Below are 19,105 nucleotides of genomic sequence, written 5' to 3' on the forward strand. Positions count from 1 at the left end.
ATTTAAGAATATAAGCTCACACGGCACAATTACACTAGAAAATCCCAATGCCCCACACATTCCCAAAACAATCCCAAGGCGAGGTACTGTCACCTTCGAGTATCATTGCGTTTAAAAAAAGAGGCCCAGGGAGTGAGATTCTTACTTTTTTGTTTGCTTTTCTATAGAGTATTTTTTCTCCTTTAAATGAATGCACACTGCTTTTATATTCAAAAATCTAGTGTTGGGGTAGATGTCTCAGGACTGTGATGTGTTCGATACAAGGGAGGAGAAAGTCCCCAGGAGGACAGCTTACCTCGAATGAGTACGCCTTCCCAATTCCATCGCCTGCTCCGGTGATCACTGCGAAAAGCAGGAATGTTTTTAAATGACAGAATTCATCTTTAAACTTCTCTTTCTCACTGGCTACGTTTTCTCGCAAGCCTAGTCTCCAGGACCGTCAGTGCTCCAAAGGCGCATCCCTTTGCTCTCCAGCCCACGCCCTTGAAGCCCCTCGCTAAACATTCAGGTGAAAGGGTGGGTGGGTTGGTTGGTTGGTTGGTTGGTTGGTTTTTTGGAGGGATTGGCGAGACTCTGGAAAACATGTTCCAAAATGAAACAAAGAGCCGCAGCCAGGGAACATTTCCTGCAGGCCCCATGAGGATGCAGACACTGTGAGCCTTCACCCTGCAAGGGCAGGTGGTGTTCCCCATTATCTCTCTGCCCAGGCACTCGTCTGTCATTGTAAGGACATTTCAAGGTTCCTTCTAAAAGCAGAGCTGTGCCCCCTTCTCACCCCAACCCCACAGCAGCAATTAAAGGCCTGTGGAAGGTAGGGAATTTAGCAAAGAGGAAAATACAAAAAAGCAAAAAGAAAATGCAGTGAAATGAAGAAACCTGAAGAATTTATACTCAACAGAACTTATCTGTTAATATACAACAATCAAATAGGTCTTCTAGTCCTTTTATATCAACATTACAGACATATTTAATGATTGAGCTCAAGGATACGCCTTATTCGTGAGAACATCACAATTTCAAAATTCACTACAATTCGGCATATCGTAAAACTTACAATGTATCCTTGCAACAACAATTAAAGGGCTTGCTTTCAAAAAGTGTGAACAAAAGATACATTCAGCTCACTTGAGAGTGAGTGCAGGCCAAGCTCTACAAGCTTCACGGACCACACTGACAGAAGCACTCTGGCTTTAATCATTACTAATGATGTGTCTGTTCATTTTGGAACTTCTAGGAGGCTCCATGCACACCGTCTGCAGCTCCGGGTGCAGGAACTATGCTCAGGGCCATCTTGGGCCTCACCTTCCCCTCCCTGTGGGGAATCTTTAGTTCACCCAATACAGGGCCTGCACGACAGGCAAGATGATACCATCAATGATAACAACGGATAACGGTCACACACTTACTTCTTGCCATGTACTGCTTCTAGTGTTTTAGATGCATCATCTCATTTAATGTTCAAAACAAACCTAAAATGCAGGGACCATCATTATCCTTAGTTTGTAAATGAGGAAGCCAAGGGGGAAAAGTTCGTAAATGATGACACGAGGATTTGAACCCAGGCTGTCTGACTTTGGGGCCCCAGGTCTATGAATATACACCCAGAAAAGAATTAGGAAATCCAGCACAGAGTTCAGGGTACTCCATCTGAGGAATTAAAAATTTAGCCTCTAGTACTTGGGTTTCTTTTTTGTCCCCTACTTGAAATATATTATCTCCTTGATATCTGCCTCTGCCCAAACATATTTTACTCCTGCTAGAGGTAACTCACTCCATCTTGACTCATAAGAACAGGTTAAGATCATGTTTCTACTTTGAGTCACCAAATGCTCTAAGTCTCTGGACCCATCTGAACTTCTTTTAGAATCGTGGGTTCTTAGTAGGGCTTTCCCTACACAAACGACAGCAGCTATGCAGAGTGCTACGTCCACCCACACATGGGCATCTGAATCTGTGTGGAGTTGGGTATTTAAGTCCAGAACACACAGGTCAGGCTGCTGTGCAAGTTCACTGCAGACAGCATAATGCCCCGAGAGGACACACACACACACACACACACACACACACACACACACACCCCAAATGTAAGAAGCAGCAGTCAAAAATCCATTCGTCATCCCAAACAATTTCTCACATGGTAATTCTTTAAATTTCCATTGCTAAGTTTTTAAGGTTGCCAGGTTTAGCAAATAAGGATACAGAATGCCCACTTAAATTTGAAATTCAGGTAAATTATGAATGGTTTAATATGTGTCCTATGCAATATGTGAGTTATAAAATACTAAAAAAGTGTTCCTTTCTTCTGGAATTTAAATTTAACTGGATGGCCTGTATTTTATCTGGCAGCCCTATAAGGATATCAGAATCTTTCCTGTTTCACCTGGATAATATCTCTAACGTCACTTAATCATTTTTGTCATTGGATGCTTTTTTTATGTTTATTTTTTGGTGTCCAAATTTGAAATATAAGCCCCTGCAAAGACCTTAGCATTTCACTCAAGGAGATGCTGAAACCATGGCCTCATGCTCTTCACCTCAACCTCAGTCACAGGGCTGAAGTTCTGCATGGGCGTTCCAGTAGATAAATCCCATGGGGAGGCAGCATTTGATTGACACCAGCCAGCTTCCCTTCCATACCATCCTGAAAACACGGCTCCACAGAGGTGTGTGTTGCCTTGATTTTGTAATATCTTCATTGCTTAAAAACACTTGGATCCTTTTTTTAATATAGTGAATTAAAATTATTTAGATTTCAAAATCTGGAAACACCTTCTAGTAAAATGAAAACACTCGAGCTTTTTGTAAATCTGGAGATGAGGATGTGGAAATTTCTGCATTATTTATTATTTGTATCAGCAGGAAACTCCCAAAAGAAGAAAACTCATCTAATGGGGTCGGGAGGACAAGTGCTTAGCAAGGGCTGGGTAGCCTTCTTCCCTAGCGTTCACTTAATGCCCTACGGCTTGTGTTGCAGACCATTCTAATTTCACTCACACTTTCTAATCCCTCCAATTGAAATTACCCAAAGGAATTACTTCTTTGCTCTCAAGAGAAAAGATGCAATATCCCTTTTGAGACATAAATAATAAGGCTGGGTGCGGTGGCTCATGCCTGTCATCCCAGCAGTTTGGGAGTCCAAGGCGAGTGAATCACAAAGTCAAGAGTTTGAGACCAGCCTGGTCAATGGGGTGAAACCCTATCTCTACTAAAAATACAAAATGTTGGCCGGGTGCGGTGGCTCACACCTGTAATCTCAGCACTTTGAAAGGCCAAAGTGAGCGAATCATGAGGTCAGGAGTTCGAGACCAGCCTGGCCAACATAGCAGAACCCTGTCTCTACTAAAAATACAAAAATTAGCCGGCTGTGGTAGTGTGTGCCTGTAATCCCAGCTACGCGGGAGGCTGAGGCAGGAGAATTGCTTGAACCCAGGAGGCAGAGGTTGCAGTGAGCAGAGATTGTGCCACTGCACTCCAGCCCGGGCAACAGAGTGAGACTCCGTCTCAAAAAAAAAAAAAAAAAAAAAAAAAATTAGCCAGGTGTGGTGACAGGTGCCTATAATATAATCCCAGCTACTTGGGAGGCTGAGGCAGGAGAATTGCTTAAACCTGGGAAGTGGAGGTTGCCGTGAGCCAAGATCGCGCCATTGCACTCCAGCCCAGGCGACAGAGCAAGACTCTGTCTCAAAAATAATAATGATAGTAATAAGCAGGAACAACAGCAGCAAAATAATCACGAGATAGAACGCTCTTACCTGCCCACTGTCCCATTGACCGCAAGAAAGACTTTGGCAAAACTTTCCAGTAATTCAGTAAAATACATCTGGAGAATCTCATGCACTTCACCAGGCAGGCCAGGCACACCAGCAGCCCTGTGAGGATGAAGAACTGTTCCAGAACGTCCCCCATGGCTGCACTGAACAGACTGTTTCGGCCCTGGCCGTGGTCCTCTGTGCATGTCTCCTGGGACCGCGCTGCTCTGGAGACCTCCAGATCCTCTTCCCAGAGTCACTGGGTGTGTTCCATCAAGTCAGGGGCATCTAGATTAAAGTAACTTCTTTACAGAATCCTCTGATTCACAGGCCTTTGAATGAGGCTTTTGTTACTGTGGAGGAGCTGGTGAAAAAGTAACAGGTGGAGATGAAGGGAAAAAAACAAAGCCTGGACAGACATAAAATGGCAGCCCATGGTTCCCTCACTGAATTTGGAAACTTAAAAAGGACGCGGAATCCGAGGCATTCATTCATGTATTTCGCACTGTGTGTTGGCTGCCTACCAGGTGATCCCCCCTTGAAGGCATTAGGAAGATAATAGTGACCACACAGGGTCTCTGTGGTTGGGAGCTTAGATTCTGGTAGCGGGGACAGATGATGAGCAGATAAATAAGATAATCAGGCTGAGCAGTGGCTCATGCCCGTAATCCCAACATTTTGGGAAGCCGAGGCAGGTGGGTCACATGAGGTCAAGAGTTCGAGACCAGCCTGGCCGACATGGTGAAACCTCATCTCTACTTAAAATACAAAATTAGCCAGGCCTGGTGGTGTGCACCTGTAATCCCAGCTACTTGGGAGGCTAAGGCAGGAGAATCACTTGAACGTGGGAAGCGGAGGTTGCAGTGAGCCAAGATCACACCATTGCACTCCAGCCTGGGTGACAGAGCGAGATTCTGTCTCAAAAAAAAAAAAAAGATGTATGTGCTATGAAAAAGCGCTATTGAACCACGTGTTTGAGTAGCTACTCAGGGAATGCTTCAGAGAGGGTGTTCAGGAAGGAATTCTGTGAAAAGGTGGTATTTTTAGTTGAAATTTGAATGAAAGGAACCAGCTCTGCAAAGGTGAGTTTCCCCCTCCAGGCTAATGGAACAGCTAGTACAATGCCGGAAGTGAGAAAAATCTGTGTATTTGAGGAATAAGAACTAGGACAGTCCGGGCATGGTTGCTCAGACCTGTAATCCCAGCACTTTGGGAGGCTGAGGCAGGCAGATCACGAGGTCAGAAGATCGAGACCATCCTGGCCCATATGGTGAAACCCCATCTCTACTGAAAATACAATAATTAGCTGGGTGTGGTGGAGCAAGCCCGTAATCTTAGCTACTCAGGAGGCTGAGGGAGGAGAATCACTTGAACCCGGGAGGTGGAGCTTGCAGCGAGCCGAGATCACGCCGGAGGGACTGGCCACAGAGAGCAAGGGAGGAAAAGGCCAGAGCAGGAGGGAGGAGCCACGCCCTACAGGTGAGTGTAGACTTTCAGAGCAACCAGAAGCCGTTGCACAGATTTAGGAAATAGAGTTCTATACTCTGAATTATGCTTTTAAAAGGCCATAATTTTAAAAGCTGAGGGAAAATGCCCTTTTGGGAGTGGGATGGAGCGTGGGTGTGACAACTGAAGCAAGGGCAGCCAGGACGCTGAAGTCATCCAGCAGAGGCCACAGAATCAGTCCTTGGCCTTCTCTCATTTCTGCCTGTGCTCATTCTCGGCTCACTCTGTGCTGCAATCAACAGCCTTGCGCTCACCCTAGAAGCAGAATTTCTGGCCAGAACATAGATTCATACGTCTTTATGCTAGATATTGTCAGATTTGCCTTCATTTTGCGTTCACACCAACAACACGTGAGCACGTTCGTTTTCCTGCTGCCTTAGCAGTACAGCATGTTGTTATGCTTTGGGACTTTTGCCACCCAGTAGGTAAGAAGTAGCATCCAATGTCGTTTTAAGTTTGAATTACCTTATTAGCCAGGTTGGAGAGATTTTCATAAGCCTAGGGGCTATTTTCACTGTTTTCTTTGTGAATTTTCTCTCTCCTGCCCGTTTTTCTATGTGGTTTTTGGTCTTTCCCTTCTCTGTATTTAGAGATGGTTTCAGAACTCTGATTAGATAGAAATCCGACCTGCTCACTCTGTCCTTCATGTTCATCGATTATCTCTTCAGGTGTGTCTGATCATTGTTAAATCAGCCCATTGTGGTTTTTATTTTAATGACCTTAACTTCATTTCTAAAAGTTCCTTTTGTGCAAAACTGAGGTTTTCTTCTCATGGTTTTCTGTTCCATGCAGATATTTTTAATTTTGACTTTCCTTACCTCAGCATGATTGTCTTGTGATCTGGCTTTAACATTCCAGTACCTACATCAGCCTTTCTGTTGCTGTCTCCTCTCTCTGGTAGGTCTCACTCATGGTGCCCTGTTTCCTTGTCACTCATGGTGCCCTGTTTCCTTGTGTGCTTGATAATTTTCACCTGTGCACATCCCGTTGTGCTTGGATATTTCTCTGAGGTTTTCTGATGAAGCCGTATTCCTCCACAGACGAGGTGATTTTGCTTCTACCAGACACCTAGAGGAACTTCCAATTTGGAAAATTAAATTCATGGCTAAATTCATAGTTTTCTAAGCTATGCAGGTGAAGTGAATTTGGTCTGCCATGACAACCCACCCTGGCCTGTGTTGATAAACCCATAGGACGGTTCTCTGGCCATCTCCACCCACCACCGCCTCCTCCGCTCAGTGCCAAGGCGCATTTCCTTGCAGTCTGGGAGTGTGTTTCTTCTGGACCACGCTTACCCTGAGGATGTAGAAACCTTTTGGGACCCCGGCATTATGGAACGTTCACCTATTAGATGACCTTCATTTCTGTCCCATACCATCAGCACCAAAGCTCCCCATCACCCCATCCAGCAAATGCAGGGCTAATGTGGCTTCAGTGCTCAATTTACCTCTCTGTGTTGCTGCTTTCTCTTATACTGAAATTTTTGACTATCGTAATAGGTTTTTGCTTTTAATAAGCTCTTTGAGAATATCTCTTCTTCTACCCACAAAAACACGGGTGAATCACATTTTGTCGAGCAAAAGAAGTCACAGAAAAGTACTGCATTGGTTATCTATTCTATATAACAAATTAACCCAAAACTTAGTCACCTAAACAATGCCATTTATTATCTCATGATTTCTGTGGGTCAGGAATCCAGGCATGGATCAGCCGGGTCCTCTGGCTCAAGGTCTTTCCCAGGTGGCAATAAAGTCCAGCCAGGTGGCCGTCATCTCCAGGCTCACCTGGGGAGACAGTAGCCCAGTCACTTGTTTGTTGCAGGATTCGGTTGCTCCTCCTTGGTTCCTTGCTGTGTGGGCCTCCTCACAGGGCAGCTCCCAAGGGCAGCTTGCTTCATCAGATCTAGCCAGTGGGAAGAATCAGAGAGACAGAGAGAGAAGGCAGAAGCCACACTCTTGTGATCTGATCTCGGAAGGGCCATTCCATCACCTTAGCTGTATTCTGTGCATTAGAAGCAAGTTCCTTGATCCACGCCATATTCAAAGGGAAAATATCACACAAGGGAGTGAACGTAGGGGGCAGAGGGATCATTGAAATCTATTCTAGAAACTGCCTTCTACATATATAGTATGTGATTTATAGGAAGTTAAAGAACAGGCAAACATAATCTTCAGTAAAATAAAATCAGAATACTGGTTGCCTGGCAGAGGTGAAGGGATTGGCTGGTAGAGTCATAGGGAACTTTTCTGATTGATTAAGATATTCTGTATTTTGATAAGCAATGTGTTCGGAAGGGCCTGCCTTAATCAAGACTCACTGTACTGTACACTCTTAAGCTCTGTGCAATTTACTGCATGTAAATTATCTTGAAACTTCAAACAAATTTTGTCCTGCAGTTATTCTTTGGATGGTGGATAATTTAGACTTCCATTACCAGAATCGTAAGCAGCAATTCATCTGTGTGCTTGGTCACAGACCAAGATTTCCCCACTTTTACTTTTCAGCATCAAAAACTGTATCAAACCCCATGTAATAGATTGAGAAATTACATACCAATATCTGACTGTGAATTCAGCAAAGCTTTTGAGTAAATGTGTATTTCTCTATTTACAAGATGCTATGACTTGTGTCCCTCAACCCCTGGCCCCAGTCAAAATTCATACATTGAAGGCCTAACCCCCAACGTGATGATATTTGGAGATGGAGCCTTTGGAGGGTGATGAGATAATGACGGTGGGACCTTCATGGTAAGATTAATGCCCTTAAATGAAGAGACACTGGCTGGGTGCCATGGCTCATATCTGTAATCCCACACTTTGGGAGGCTGAGGTGGGCAGATCACCTGAGGTCAGGAGTTCTAGACGAGCCTGGCCAGCATGGTGAAACTCCGTCTCTACTAAAAATACAAAAATTAGCCAGGCATGGTGGCACCTGCCTGTAATCCCAGCTACTCGGGAGGCTGAGGCATGAGAATTGCTTGAACCCAGGAGGCAGAGGTTACAGTGAGCCAAGATCGCACCACTGCACTCCCAGCATGGGCAATGGAATGAGACTCCATCTCAAAAAAACAAAAAAAAAGAAGAAGAGACACAAGAGGTCTCCGTCTCTCTCTCTCCACCACATGAGGGCACAGCAAGCAGACCCCTGTCTATCAGCCGGGAAGAGAGCCCTCACCAGGAACCCAGCGGGCCACCACTTTGATCTTGGACTTCTCAGCCTCCAGAACTGTGAGAAAAAAATTCTGCCATTTAAGCCACTCAGTCTGTGGTATTTTGCTCTAGCAGCCCGAGCGGACACAGAGTACAGGGGAGCATTTAAAAATCAAATTCTTCAATGTGGAGACATGTCATTTTCCCAGCATATGTTTGCTGTTGTTTTCTGCTGCACTTGAGAAATGCGACTGAATGACTGATGCTATTATAGCAACAACATTAATGCCAACGTAAAACTTCTAAATACATGATCTTCAAAACTCAATAGTTACCAAAAAAAATTTTCTTACCATACATCTACCAACTCTGCATAGTCGCTAGGCAGAGAAAAGCAGTTGAGAACTGGGTCTCTGAAACAGGGATCGTAAACTCAGATGCTTACAACTGTGGAAGGCAAGTGATGTAAGCCCATGAAACAGGGCAGGGACCTTGTGCTGTACTTTTTTTTTCCCTTTTGAGACACAGTCTTACTCTGTCACCCAGGCTGGAGTGCAGTGGCGCAATCTCAGCTCACTGCAACTTCTGCCTCCCGGGTTCAAGCAATTCTCCTGCCTGAGCCTCCCGAGTAGCTGGGATTACAGGTGCCCGTCATCACGCCTGGCTAATCTTTGTATTTCTAGTAGAGACAGGGTTTCACCTTGTTGGCCAGGCTGGTCTCAAACTCCTGACCTCATGATCTGCCCCCCTCAGCCTCCCAAAGTGCTGGGATTACAGGCTTGAGCCACCACGCCTGGCCTTATGCTGCTCTTTCCCCCACAGACACAGAGCAAGTATAATGTTCACTTCCACAGACAAATGCACTCTCTTTCATTGTCTTTGAAATCTTGTCTCTCTTGATTTAGCTTTTATTTTCTTGCTTTCCTCTCAACTCTACTTTAGGAAATGATGCTACAAACACCCTGAAGGATAGAGACCGACCCTGAGCCTTCGCTCACGGGACGTAGAGAACAGGGAACGTGGAGAACGTGATGAAACCGAAACTGTCCACTCCACCCAGCTCCAGCTGTCCTGTGGAACTCTGGCCTAGCTGGCACATTGTGATTTTTTTTTTTTAAAGTGATGAAAAAGTCCAGTTTCTAATATGACGTTTCTCCATTTTTATAAAAACTGTTATGAAAATAACAACTGGAATATAAAGCAACAAACTCCAAAACCATGTTAACACTGCATAGACAAAATAAAACACATCTGCAGCCCTCCAAGAGCCTGTGGATAAAAGGTCTGAGGCTTCAGATTAAGGAGGTGAATTAACTTAGTTAAGTGCGGTGTGCATGTACTTGGCGGGGCAGTGGGGCTGGGATTGAAGGGGGTGCGGAGACAGTGAACAGAACTCAATAACCAAGTTCACTGAGTACCCTCTCCACAACACTATGGTAAAGGTAGGAGGAGCAGAGGCAAGAACAAATATGGAAAAGCTGGCAGCACTGAGAAAACACATAAAGTCAGAAAACCTAGCTTGATATGGGTCCAAACAGGGCCTTATATGCAGGACATAAGGGAGCAACTCAAAGGTCAAGGAACATCTTGAAGTAAAAGATATGAGCAGAAAATTGGCCAGGCGCGGTGGCTTATGCCTGTAATCCCAGCACTTTGGGAGGCTGAGGCAGGCGAATCACGAGGTCAGGAGTTCAAGACCAGCCTAGACAACATGGTGAAACCCTGTGTCTAATAAAAATACAAAAAATTAGCCTGGTGTGGTGGCAGGCACCTATAATCCCAGCTACTTGGGAGGCTGAGGCAGGAGAATTGCTTGAACCCGGGAGGCAGAGGTTGCAGTGAACCGAGATCGCACCACTGCACTCCAGCCTGGCCAACAGAGTGAGACCCCATCTCAAAAAAAAAAAAAAGACATGGACAGAAAATTAAATTAAATGAAGAACTACAACTAGTATGCAAATGTGTGGAATGTGTAACCTCATACGTTATTAGAAATGTCAATTGAATGAGTAAAATACTACATACACATAAACTAGTAAATAGAGCATCAGGCTCGCATGCAGCATTTGTGAGGATGCGGTGGAACTGAGGCTGTCCTCCGTGCCTCCGTGGTGGAGATGAAACAGCAGAGGCTTTCTGAAATACACTCCACACACAGCAGGCCAGTGCTCGCCTGGGGCTGGGTGAGGGCATGGGGAAGGGGAATGTTTTGGGGGTCGTGGAAATGTTCTAAAACTGTATTGGGGTGATGGTTGCACAGCTCCATACATTAACCCCCAAGTCATTAGCCTGTACACTTACAATTGCTGGACTTTAAGGTATTTAAATAATACCTCAGTCAAGCTGTTTTTTAAAACTGGCAGAGCTAGGACGTGGCCCCAGGCCATCTGATTCCAGAGGCTGCCATCACACAACTGCTGCCCACCTGTGCCATCACAACAGGAGAATAATGGCACCTTTGGAAAAGCCCAGCCACCCCGATGTCAGCAGCTTCCTTGGTTGGTTTCCTAGGTAAAATGCACGAGGACTGGGTGATCTTATTCAACTGCCAAGGGGACCCCATCCACCCTGCTCTTCAAGCCAGTACTCCAAGTTTGAGATGAAAATGCAAGAACAACTCAGTCTAGAAGAATTGTTCCAAACTAAAGTTCCCAAATCACTAGAGAGTTCCTGAAAACAAGAATGGCCATCCTTAAGTCATTTTCAGTATCCCCCAAAAGTCAGGTTTTCAGAAGACTTTTGTATCCCAAAGCTGTAAGGATTAAGACAGTCATCAACTCTCCGTGCTTTCAACTAGAATTAACCGCAGTCAGCTGGTTAGTACCATCAGCTGTCTCATGTCAACCAGAAATTCTAAATGGGAATCACACAGTTTTGACAAATACAAAATATAGATTGTGCACAAGTACGATTTCATGTTTGGAAAGTTTTCAAAGCATCGGACTGAGGGAGCACTAACCAGGGGGTGCTGGGGTTGAAAGAGTGGGAAGCCCCCTGGAGGAGAGTACTACGGGATTGGTTCCTAATTTGGGATCTCACAGAACGGGGACGCAGTAAATGGTAGTTGTCATTAACAGTATTGCTATTGCAGACGTGATCACATTTAACAAAACCTGGGGGATCGATCATTTCTATGGTTGTGAGTGGCTAGCAATGGCAGAAAGGGTGTGCAGTCTCAGCCCATCAGTAAAAAGAGCCCTTCTACCAGCTGATCAAGAACACCCTGGGAGTCTAGAAGACGGGGTAAATGCTTGCTTCTTGCTCCCATCCAGCTACCTTTCAGGGCCCGGTTGGCCTCCGTTCAGCTCACCATTGCTAGCTGTCCCTATCCTATGAAGTCCCCATTCGCAAACAACCTACACACAAACCCAACTCTATCTTGCTAATATGCAGGCTCTGTCATGCCAGGGGTGAGCATGTGGATGGACAAAGAAGAAGAGAGCAGGGAACCACACCCTGTGAAATAAACTCTCATGAATGTTCCAAGTTTAGTTTACTTAGGAAGAGAGAACTTCACCTTCATTTACATTTTATGTCAAGAGAAATTGAAGAAAAACAAGAACAATGTGAGGCTTGCCCTTTGATTATATGGTCTACTCATTCATTCAACAGGGATTTTTCCGTACCCACGTGTACCGGGCCTTGTTCTACTCAATTTAGAGTTTTTAGAGCCAGCTTTATGGGCATAAATTCCTCTTTAGGAATCACAGTGTCTTTCTGTGCCAGAATCAGTTAAAAGCCAAATAGCAACAAGCTTTTTTGTAGCAAGTGCTTACTAATGTTTCTCTCTATTCTTTTCAGGGTAATTTATTCTTATCTATATTGAAAATGTTTATTAAACTAAGGTTCACCACACAAAATAAGCTACATAGTTTACTCGAGAAAGATAACCAGAGGAAAAGAAAGAGGTTTTGGAGCTGCCGGAGCTGTGTTATCCAAATCACTAACCACTGGCCATCTGTGGTTAAATTTTAATTTGATTTCATTTAATTTAAAATTCAGCTCTTCAGTTGCACTAGCCATTCCAGGTGGTCAATGACCACACGTGTTGAACAGCACAGATTTAAACATCCCTCAGTACAGAAAGTCTTACTGAACTGTGCCGATCAGAGCATTGTGAGCCATTTTGCTTCCAAATGCATACAGTTACCAGAGCTTATAAACCTCATTATTAAAACTAAAATATATAAGAGGAATATTTATGTTTAGAACATGGTTTCTAGGACTTTACTGATATCACTGAGTTAATGAACAGGGTTTTCTCAGATCCTGGGGTGGAGGGAGGAGTTGAATATGACTGTGTTTCTTATGTAACTCTTTGTCTGCTCTTCTATATGAGGGCATGACAGATACAGCAGTATTCCTAAGTGTAGTAGTCTGTTCTCATGCTGCTGATAAAGATATAACCGAGACTGGGTAACTTATAAAGGAAAGAGGCTTAATGGCTGGGGAGGCCTCGCAATCCTGGCAGGAGGTGAAGGAGGAGCAAAGTCACGTCTTACATGGTGGCAGGCAAGAGAGCATGTGTGGCGGAACTCCGCTTTATAAAACCATCACATCTCGTGAGACGTACTCACTATCATGAGAACAGCACGAGAAAGACCCACCCCCATGATTCAATTACCTCCCACCAGGTCCCGCCCATGACACATGGGAATTATGGGAGCTACAATTCAAGATGAGATTTGGGTGGGGACACAGCCACACCATGTCACTAAATGTGCATAATGAAGTCAGTTAGGCTTCATATCATGCCTATAAAACACTCTATTCTTTTTCATGGGCTTTCTTTTCAGTACTTTGAATGTTATTCCACTGCCTTCTGGACTCCACTGCTTCCGATGAGAAGTCAGCTGTTAGGCGGGGCACTGTGGCTCACGCCTGTAATCCCAGCACTTTGGGAGGCCGAGGCGGGTGGATCACAAGGTCAGGAGATCAAGATCATCCTGGCTAACACGGTGAAACACCGTCTCTACTAAAAATACAAAAAATTAGCCGGGCATGGTGGTGGCGCCTGTAGTCCCAGCTGCTTGGGAGGCTGAGGCAGGAGAACGGCGGGAACCCGGGAGGCGGAGCTTGCAGTGAGCCGAGATGGCGCCACTGCACTCCAGCCTGGGCGACAGAGCAAGACTCTGTCTCAAAAAATAATAATAAAAAAAAGTCAGCTGTTAATCTTATTGGGGTTCTTTTGTAAGGGATGAATAGTTTTTCTCTTCCTATTCCCAAGATTTTCTCTGTGTATTTGACTTTCAGTATTTTTACATCAGTGTCTGGATGTGGATCTCTTTGCATTTGTCTGTGGAGTTTGTTGAGTTTCTTGGAAGTGTGGATTCATGTTTTTCATCAGATTTAGGAAGTTTTTACCCATTATTCAATTTTTTAAATTCTTTTCTCATTTTCTTCTCCTTCTGCCCCTCCAATTATGCAAATGTTGATGTGCTTTCTTTTCATTTTTCTTCATTCTATTTTCTCTGATCTTTAAACTGAATAATCTCTATTGATCTCTCTTCAAATTCACAGATTCTTTCTTCTGTAGGTTCAGATTTACTGTTAAGCCCCCAAAATGCATGATTTTGGTTTTGTACTTTTCAACTCCAGAATATCTATTTTGTTCTTTTTTATTACTTTCACTTTTTGATTTCCCTGTTTGATGAAACATTGTCTTCATACCTTCCTTCAAGTATTTAATCATTTGTACTTTGGTTCTTTGAACTTATTTATAATGAAGTTTTGTCTGTTAAATACACCTGGTCCCTCTTATAAGCTGTTTCTGTTGCCTGCTTTTATGGGTCACACTTTCATGTTTCTCTGAATGTCTTCTACTTTTGTGTTGAACCTGGACATTTTAGGTAATATATTGCAGGAACTCTGGATACTGTTTCCCCTCTCTTCTCCCTGGAGCTTAGTTTGGTTGTTTCGTTTATTTTGTGACTTGGCTACACACCAGAATACTTTAGTAAAGTCCGTTTTCCCTTTTGGTGTCACTACTTGGAGGGTGAGGCTTGAGTTGCACACTGTGTCCCTGCAGTGACACTGGGTTTAAGGGGGTTCTCTTTGCCTCTTTCCCTGATTTCTATCTTCAGCCGTCTGCTTGATTTGGTATTACCAGGGTCCATCAGGCCCCAATTACCAGTTGATTGCTTTATTTTTGATAGTGCCCTGGGGCATAAATTGCCCAGCAGTCTGATCCAATTAAATTCTGGCAGGGGTAGTTATTGAGGCCAGACTTTGAGGTTTGTTGACTCCATGAGAGCTCCTCTTTGCTGTCTCTTTCCCTGGTTCCCCCTGGAGAACCAGCTGGACTATGATTTAGCTTGTTGCTCTTAATTAAGAGAGGCATCATTATCAAGAGTCTCTTAGGCACACAATTTCCCCACATTCTGCTTCAAGTAAAGTCAGTTTCTTTAAGGAGTGCCCTGGAGCTCTTTTTTCTTACAGACTTTGTGTTAATTTGGGCAACTGCAATGTTTAAGGGCACACAGCCCCCACGGGACCACCCTCACTTCTGATACTAGCTGCAAGTTTGAGGAGTTCTCAAAACCAACCTCAGTTTTGATCATTTGGTAGGACTCACAGACCTCACAGAAAGCTGTTATACTTGTGGTTACAGTTTATTATGAGGAAAGAATACAGATTAAAATGGGCCAAGAAGAGCACTGGATTGGACAGTGCGTGGGGAAGTGCCAAACGTAGAGCCTCCATTGTCTTCTCTCATAGAATCCACACACATCATTACCTTTCCAGCAACAGTGTGTGACAGGACAGCATGCATAGAGCATTGCCAACCCGGGAAACTCAATCAAGCCTCAGTGTTCAGAGTTTTTACTGGGGCTTCATTACATCAACATCACTGATTGCCCACATGGCTGATCTCTGTCTCCAGACTCTGCAGGTATCACCAAAAGCCTTCACCCTAAACCACATTCTTGGTCTTTCTGGTGTGGCCAGTCCCCATCTGAAATCACATTGTTAGACTATCTCATGTGACCCAAGGTCCCCAGGCAAACAAAGACACTCCTATTTGGCATGATATTCCAAGAAGCTTAGGGCGAAGACCAGACATCTTTTTGGGCAAGATTGAATTCTTTACTGCACAGGCTGCGTCTCCCCTAGATAACCTCTGAGCCACTCCTCTGGGTGCTGGGCAGGGTGGTGGCCTCTGGTCTTGCCAGCTCATCTCTCCCCAGCATGGAACAGCCTTCCAAGTCAGCTGGGGCAAGGGTATTGGGACCCCAGTATTTGTGGCCTGCTGTACTTGAGGTAGAGCCTGCATCTTATGGATAGGGGCTTGGTAGAGAGGGCCCTAGCCCCTCAGCTGCACTCACCAGGAATTGAGCATCTCTGACTGGGCATGGTGGTTCACACCTGTAATCACAGCACTTTGGGAGGCCAAGGTGGGAGGATCACTTGAGGCCAGCCTAGGCAACATAGAAAGATCCCATCTCTACTAAAAAGACAAAAATTAGCCAGGCATAGTGATGTGTCCCTGTGGTCTCAGCTACTCAGGGGGCTGAGGAGTACAGATCACTTGAGCCTGGGAGGCAGTGGTTGCAGTGAGCTGAGATCATGCCCCTGCACTCCTGCCTGGGCAACAGAGCCAGACCCTGTCTTTAAAAAAAGATTTTTGGCCAGGCGCAGTGGCTCAAGCCTGTAATCCCAGCACTTTGGGAGGCCGAGATGGGCAGATCACGAGGTCAGGAGATCGAGATCCTGGCTAACACGGTGAAACCCCATCTCTACTAAAAAAAATACAAAAAACTAGCTGGGCGAGGTGGCAGGCACCTGAAGTCCCAGCTACTTGGGAGGCTGAGGCAGGAGAATCGCGTAAACCTGGGAGGCGGAGCTTGCAGTGAGCTGAGATCTGGCCACTGCACTCCAGCCTGGGTGACAGAGCGAGACTCCGTCTCAAAAAAAAATTTTTTTTTAAAATAAAGATACAGGCATGTATATGTTCATTACAGCACTTTTCACAATAGCGAAGACATGGAATCAACCCAAATGCCCATCAATGATAGACTGGATAAAGAAAACATGGTACATAGACACCACGGCATACTATGCAGCCATCAAAAGGAATGAGATCATGTCCATTGCAGGGACGTGGATGGAGCTAGAAGCCGTTATCCTCAGCAAACTAACGCAGGAACAGAATACCAAACACTGCATGTTTTCACTTATAAGTGGGAGCTGAACAATGAGAATACATGGACACAAGGAGAGGAGCAACACACACTGGGGCCTGTTAGGGGGGTGGGGGAGGGAGAGCATCAGGATAAATAGCTAATGCAGGTGGGGCTTGACACCTAGGTGATAGGTTGTTCCGTGCAGCAAACCACCACGGCACACATTTACCTGTATAACAAACCCGCATGTCCTGCACGTGTATCCCAGAACTTAACATTGCATTAAATTAAATTTTTAAACAACAGCATCTTCAACTTAGATGGGATGAGAAATTCTGGTGGTCTGCTCCTCCCAGTTGGATCCAGTAGCCCTTGATTAGGAACTGAAAAGAGAATGACCCCTTTTGGCTATGCCCCACTGAGGCAGAGCTTCCACCAAGCCATGCTGGGAGAAGGAAAAGAGAGGGGTGGGGTCCAGTCTCAAATGCCACAGCCTCTTATTGTTTTTACCAAGTGTTAGTAGGTTTACCTGAATCAATGTTTCCTCATTTGCTCTTATAATGCCTGGAGACTTTAATTACTTGTCTTTTTGTAGTTTTTGCCAGCTTTGCTTGTTTCACAGAAGAATGAGTCCACAGGACTCCTCACGCTGCGATCTGACCTTTTCATAGACTTTTTTTTTTTTTAAGACAACTCTTACTCTGTCCCCCAGGCTGAAGTGCAGTGGTGCAGTCATGGTTCACTGCAATCATGGCTCACTGCAACCTCAACCTCCCAAAGTCAAGCTGTCCTCCCACCTCAGCCTCCTAAGTAGCTGGGACTACAGGCATGTGCCACCATGCCTGGCTAATGTTTTACTTTGTGGTAGAGATGGAGGTCTCACTATGTTGCCCAGGCTGGTCTCAAACTCCTGGGCTCAAGCAATCCACCTGCCTTGGCCTTCCGAAATGCTAGGATTGTAGATATGAGCCATTGTGCCCGCCTTCACAGACTTTTTTTTTTGAGACGGAGTCTCACTCTGTTGCCCAGGCTGGAGTGCAGTGGCACAATCTCAGCTCACTGCAAGCTCCGCCTCCCAGGTTCACGCCATTCTTCTGCCTCAGCCTCCCAAGTAGCTGGGACTACAGGTGCTCACCACCACGCTTGGTTAATTTTTTGTATTTTTAGTAGAGACGGGGTTTCACTGTGTTCTCCAGAATGGTCTCGATCTCCTGATCTTGTGATTCACCCACCTCGGCCTCCCCAAGTGCTGGGATTACAGGTGTGGGCCACCGCACCTAGCTAGATCCTTATTTTTCTTTTATACTATGGACCACAATGGCAGTCTAGTCACAGCCTCCTTCTTTGAATAATATTTTTAAATGCACAAAATTAAATACATAGAATCATAGAGGAAACCAATTACCAAAAACCAGATATACACTGTTTTTTAATGTGATGTACTAAAAATATGCCTCTTTATGAACATATTAAATAACAAGAACTAATGGAGAGTCTAACAACTAGTAAATGACAAGTAGGGTATAAATGGTTTTTCTGTGAAACCCATAATGTAATATGAAAATATCTTTAATTCTATTGGTAACAAAGTCACAGGTACAGCTAATACTACTGTGGTTTCTCCTACATTCGAATGGAAAGAAATGCTAAATGTTGGTTAGAGGTTAGGGAAAATCCGGATGTATTCTTTCCCCAGCTGTGTGCACCAGCTCACTAAATCTTGTCCATGAACTCCAGGTTAAAATCCCCTACTACTTAAAGGATGGTCCAGGCCGGGCGCGGTGGCTCACAGCTGTAATCTCAGCACTGTGGGAGGCTGAGGCGGGTGGATCATTTGAGGTCAGGAGTTCAAGACCAGCCTGGCCAACATGGTGAAACCCCATCTCTGCTAAAAATACAAAACTTAGCCAGGCATGGTGGCACATGCCTGTAATCCCAGCTACTCATGAGGCTGAAGCAGGAGAATCCCTTGAACCCGGGAGGCAGAGGTTGCAGTGAGCTGAGATCGCGCCATTGCACACCAGCCTGGGCAACAGAGCAAGACTCTATCTCAAAAAAAAAAAAAAAGGATGATCTGGACCAACAGCCTGGGGTGGCTAATGCTTCTCAAATCCTCTGGGATAAATGCAGGTTCTGATTCAGTGAATGTACCCTGAGAGTCTGCATTGCTAAGAGGCCCCAAGTTAGCAATGCTGTTTCTGGTGCAGGCACCACAAATGGCAGACAGAAGCCTCAGGGCTTATCCTGGTGACGACTTTAACCTGGAGTGGAGGTCAGAGCTGGAATTCACATGGCACACGGATGGTGTTTCCTGATCCTTGAAGTCTCTAGCAATGGCTTGGAGTTCTCCAGCTTCATCCTCAAGGGGCATGCGTTCCTTTTCCATAAGTATGTGATGATAGAGACGAACATGGGTGGAGATTCTGAGCAGCTAGGTGCCCTGCTTCCTGAAAGCTCCCGCGGAGCAGCAGCAGCTGCTGGTCAGGTAAGCCGCAGACCCGTGGCAAGTCCCAATACACAAAATGCATGCACAACTACACACGACCATTCACAGAAAATAGAGACAACTCACAAGTGC

At 45.1% G+C, this 19,105-nt stretch overlaps 1 protein-coding gene across 2 annotated transcripts in view; it reads right to left on the reverse strand.

Annotated features, from left to right (window-relative positions):
- The window catches only part of HSD17B3 (hydroxysteroid 17-beta dehydrogenase 3), a 54,666-nt gene extending 50,229 nt beyond the window's left edge, over positions 1-4,437 (reverse strand). The window contains exons 1-2 of one of the 2 annotated variants that reach the window (XM_009189250.3): positions 3,753-4,437; positions 296-342 (exon numbers count right to left, since the gene is read on the reverse strand). In XM_009189250.3, coding sequence (XP_009187514.1) covers positions 296-342; positions 3,753-3,906 — 201 coding nt within the window. In that variant the 5' untranslated portion in view covers positions 3,907-4,437. The remainder of the gene's footprint in view (positions 1-295; positions 343-3,752) is intronic. The other variant, XM_003912012.5, reaches the window with a different exon arrangement.
- Positions 4,438-19,105: the final 14,668 nt, after the last annotated feature.

This window comes from Papio anubis, chromosome 13 (assembly GCF_008728515.1).
Source record: "Papio anubis isolate 15944 chromosome 13, Panubis1.0, whole genome shotgun sequence".
Classification (NCBI taxonomy): domain Eukaryota; kingdom Metazoa; phylum Chordata; class Mammalia; order Primates; family Cercopithecidae; genus Papio; species Papio anubis.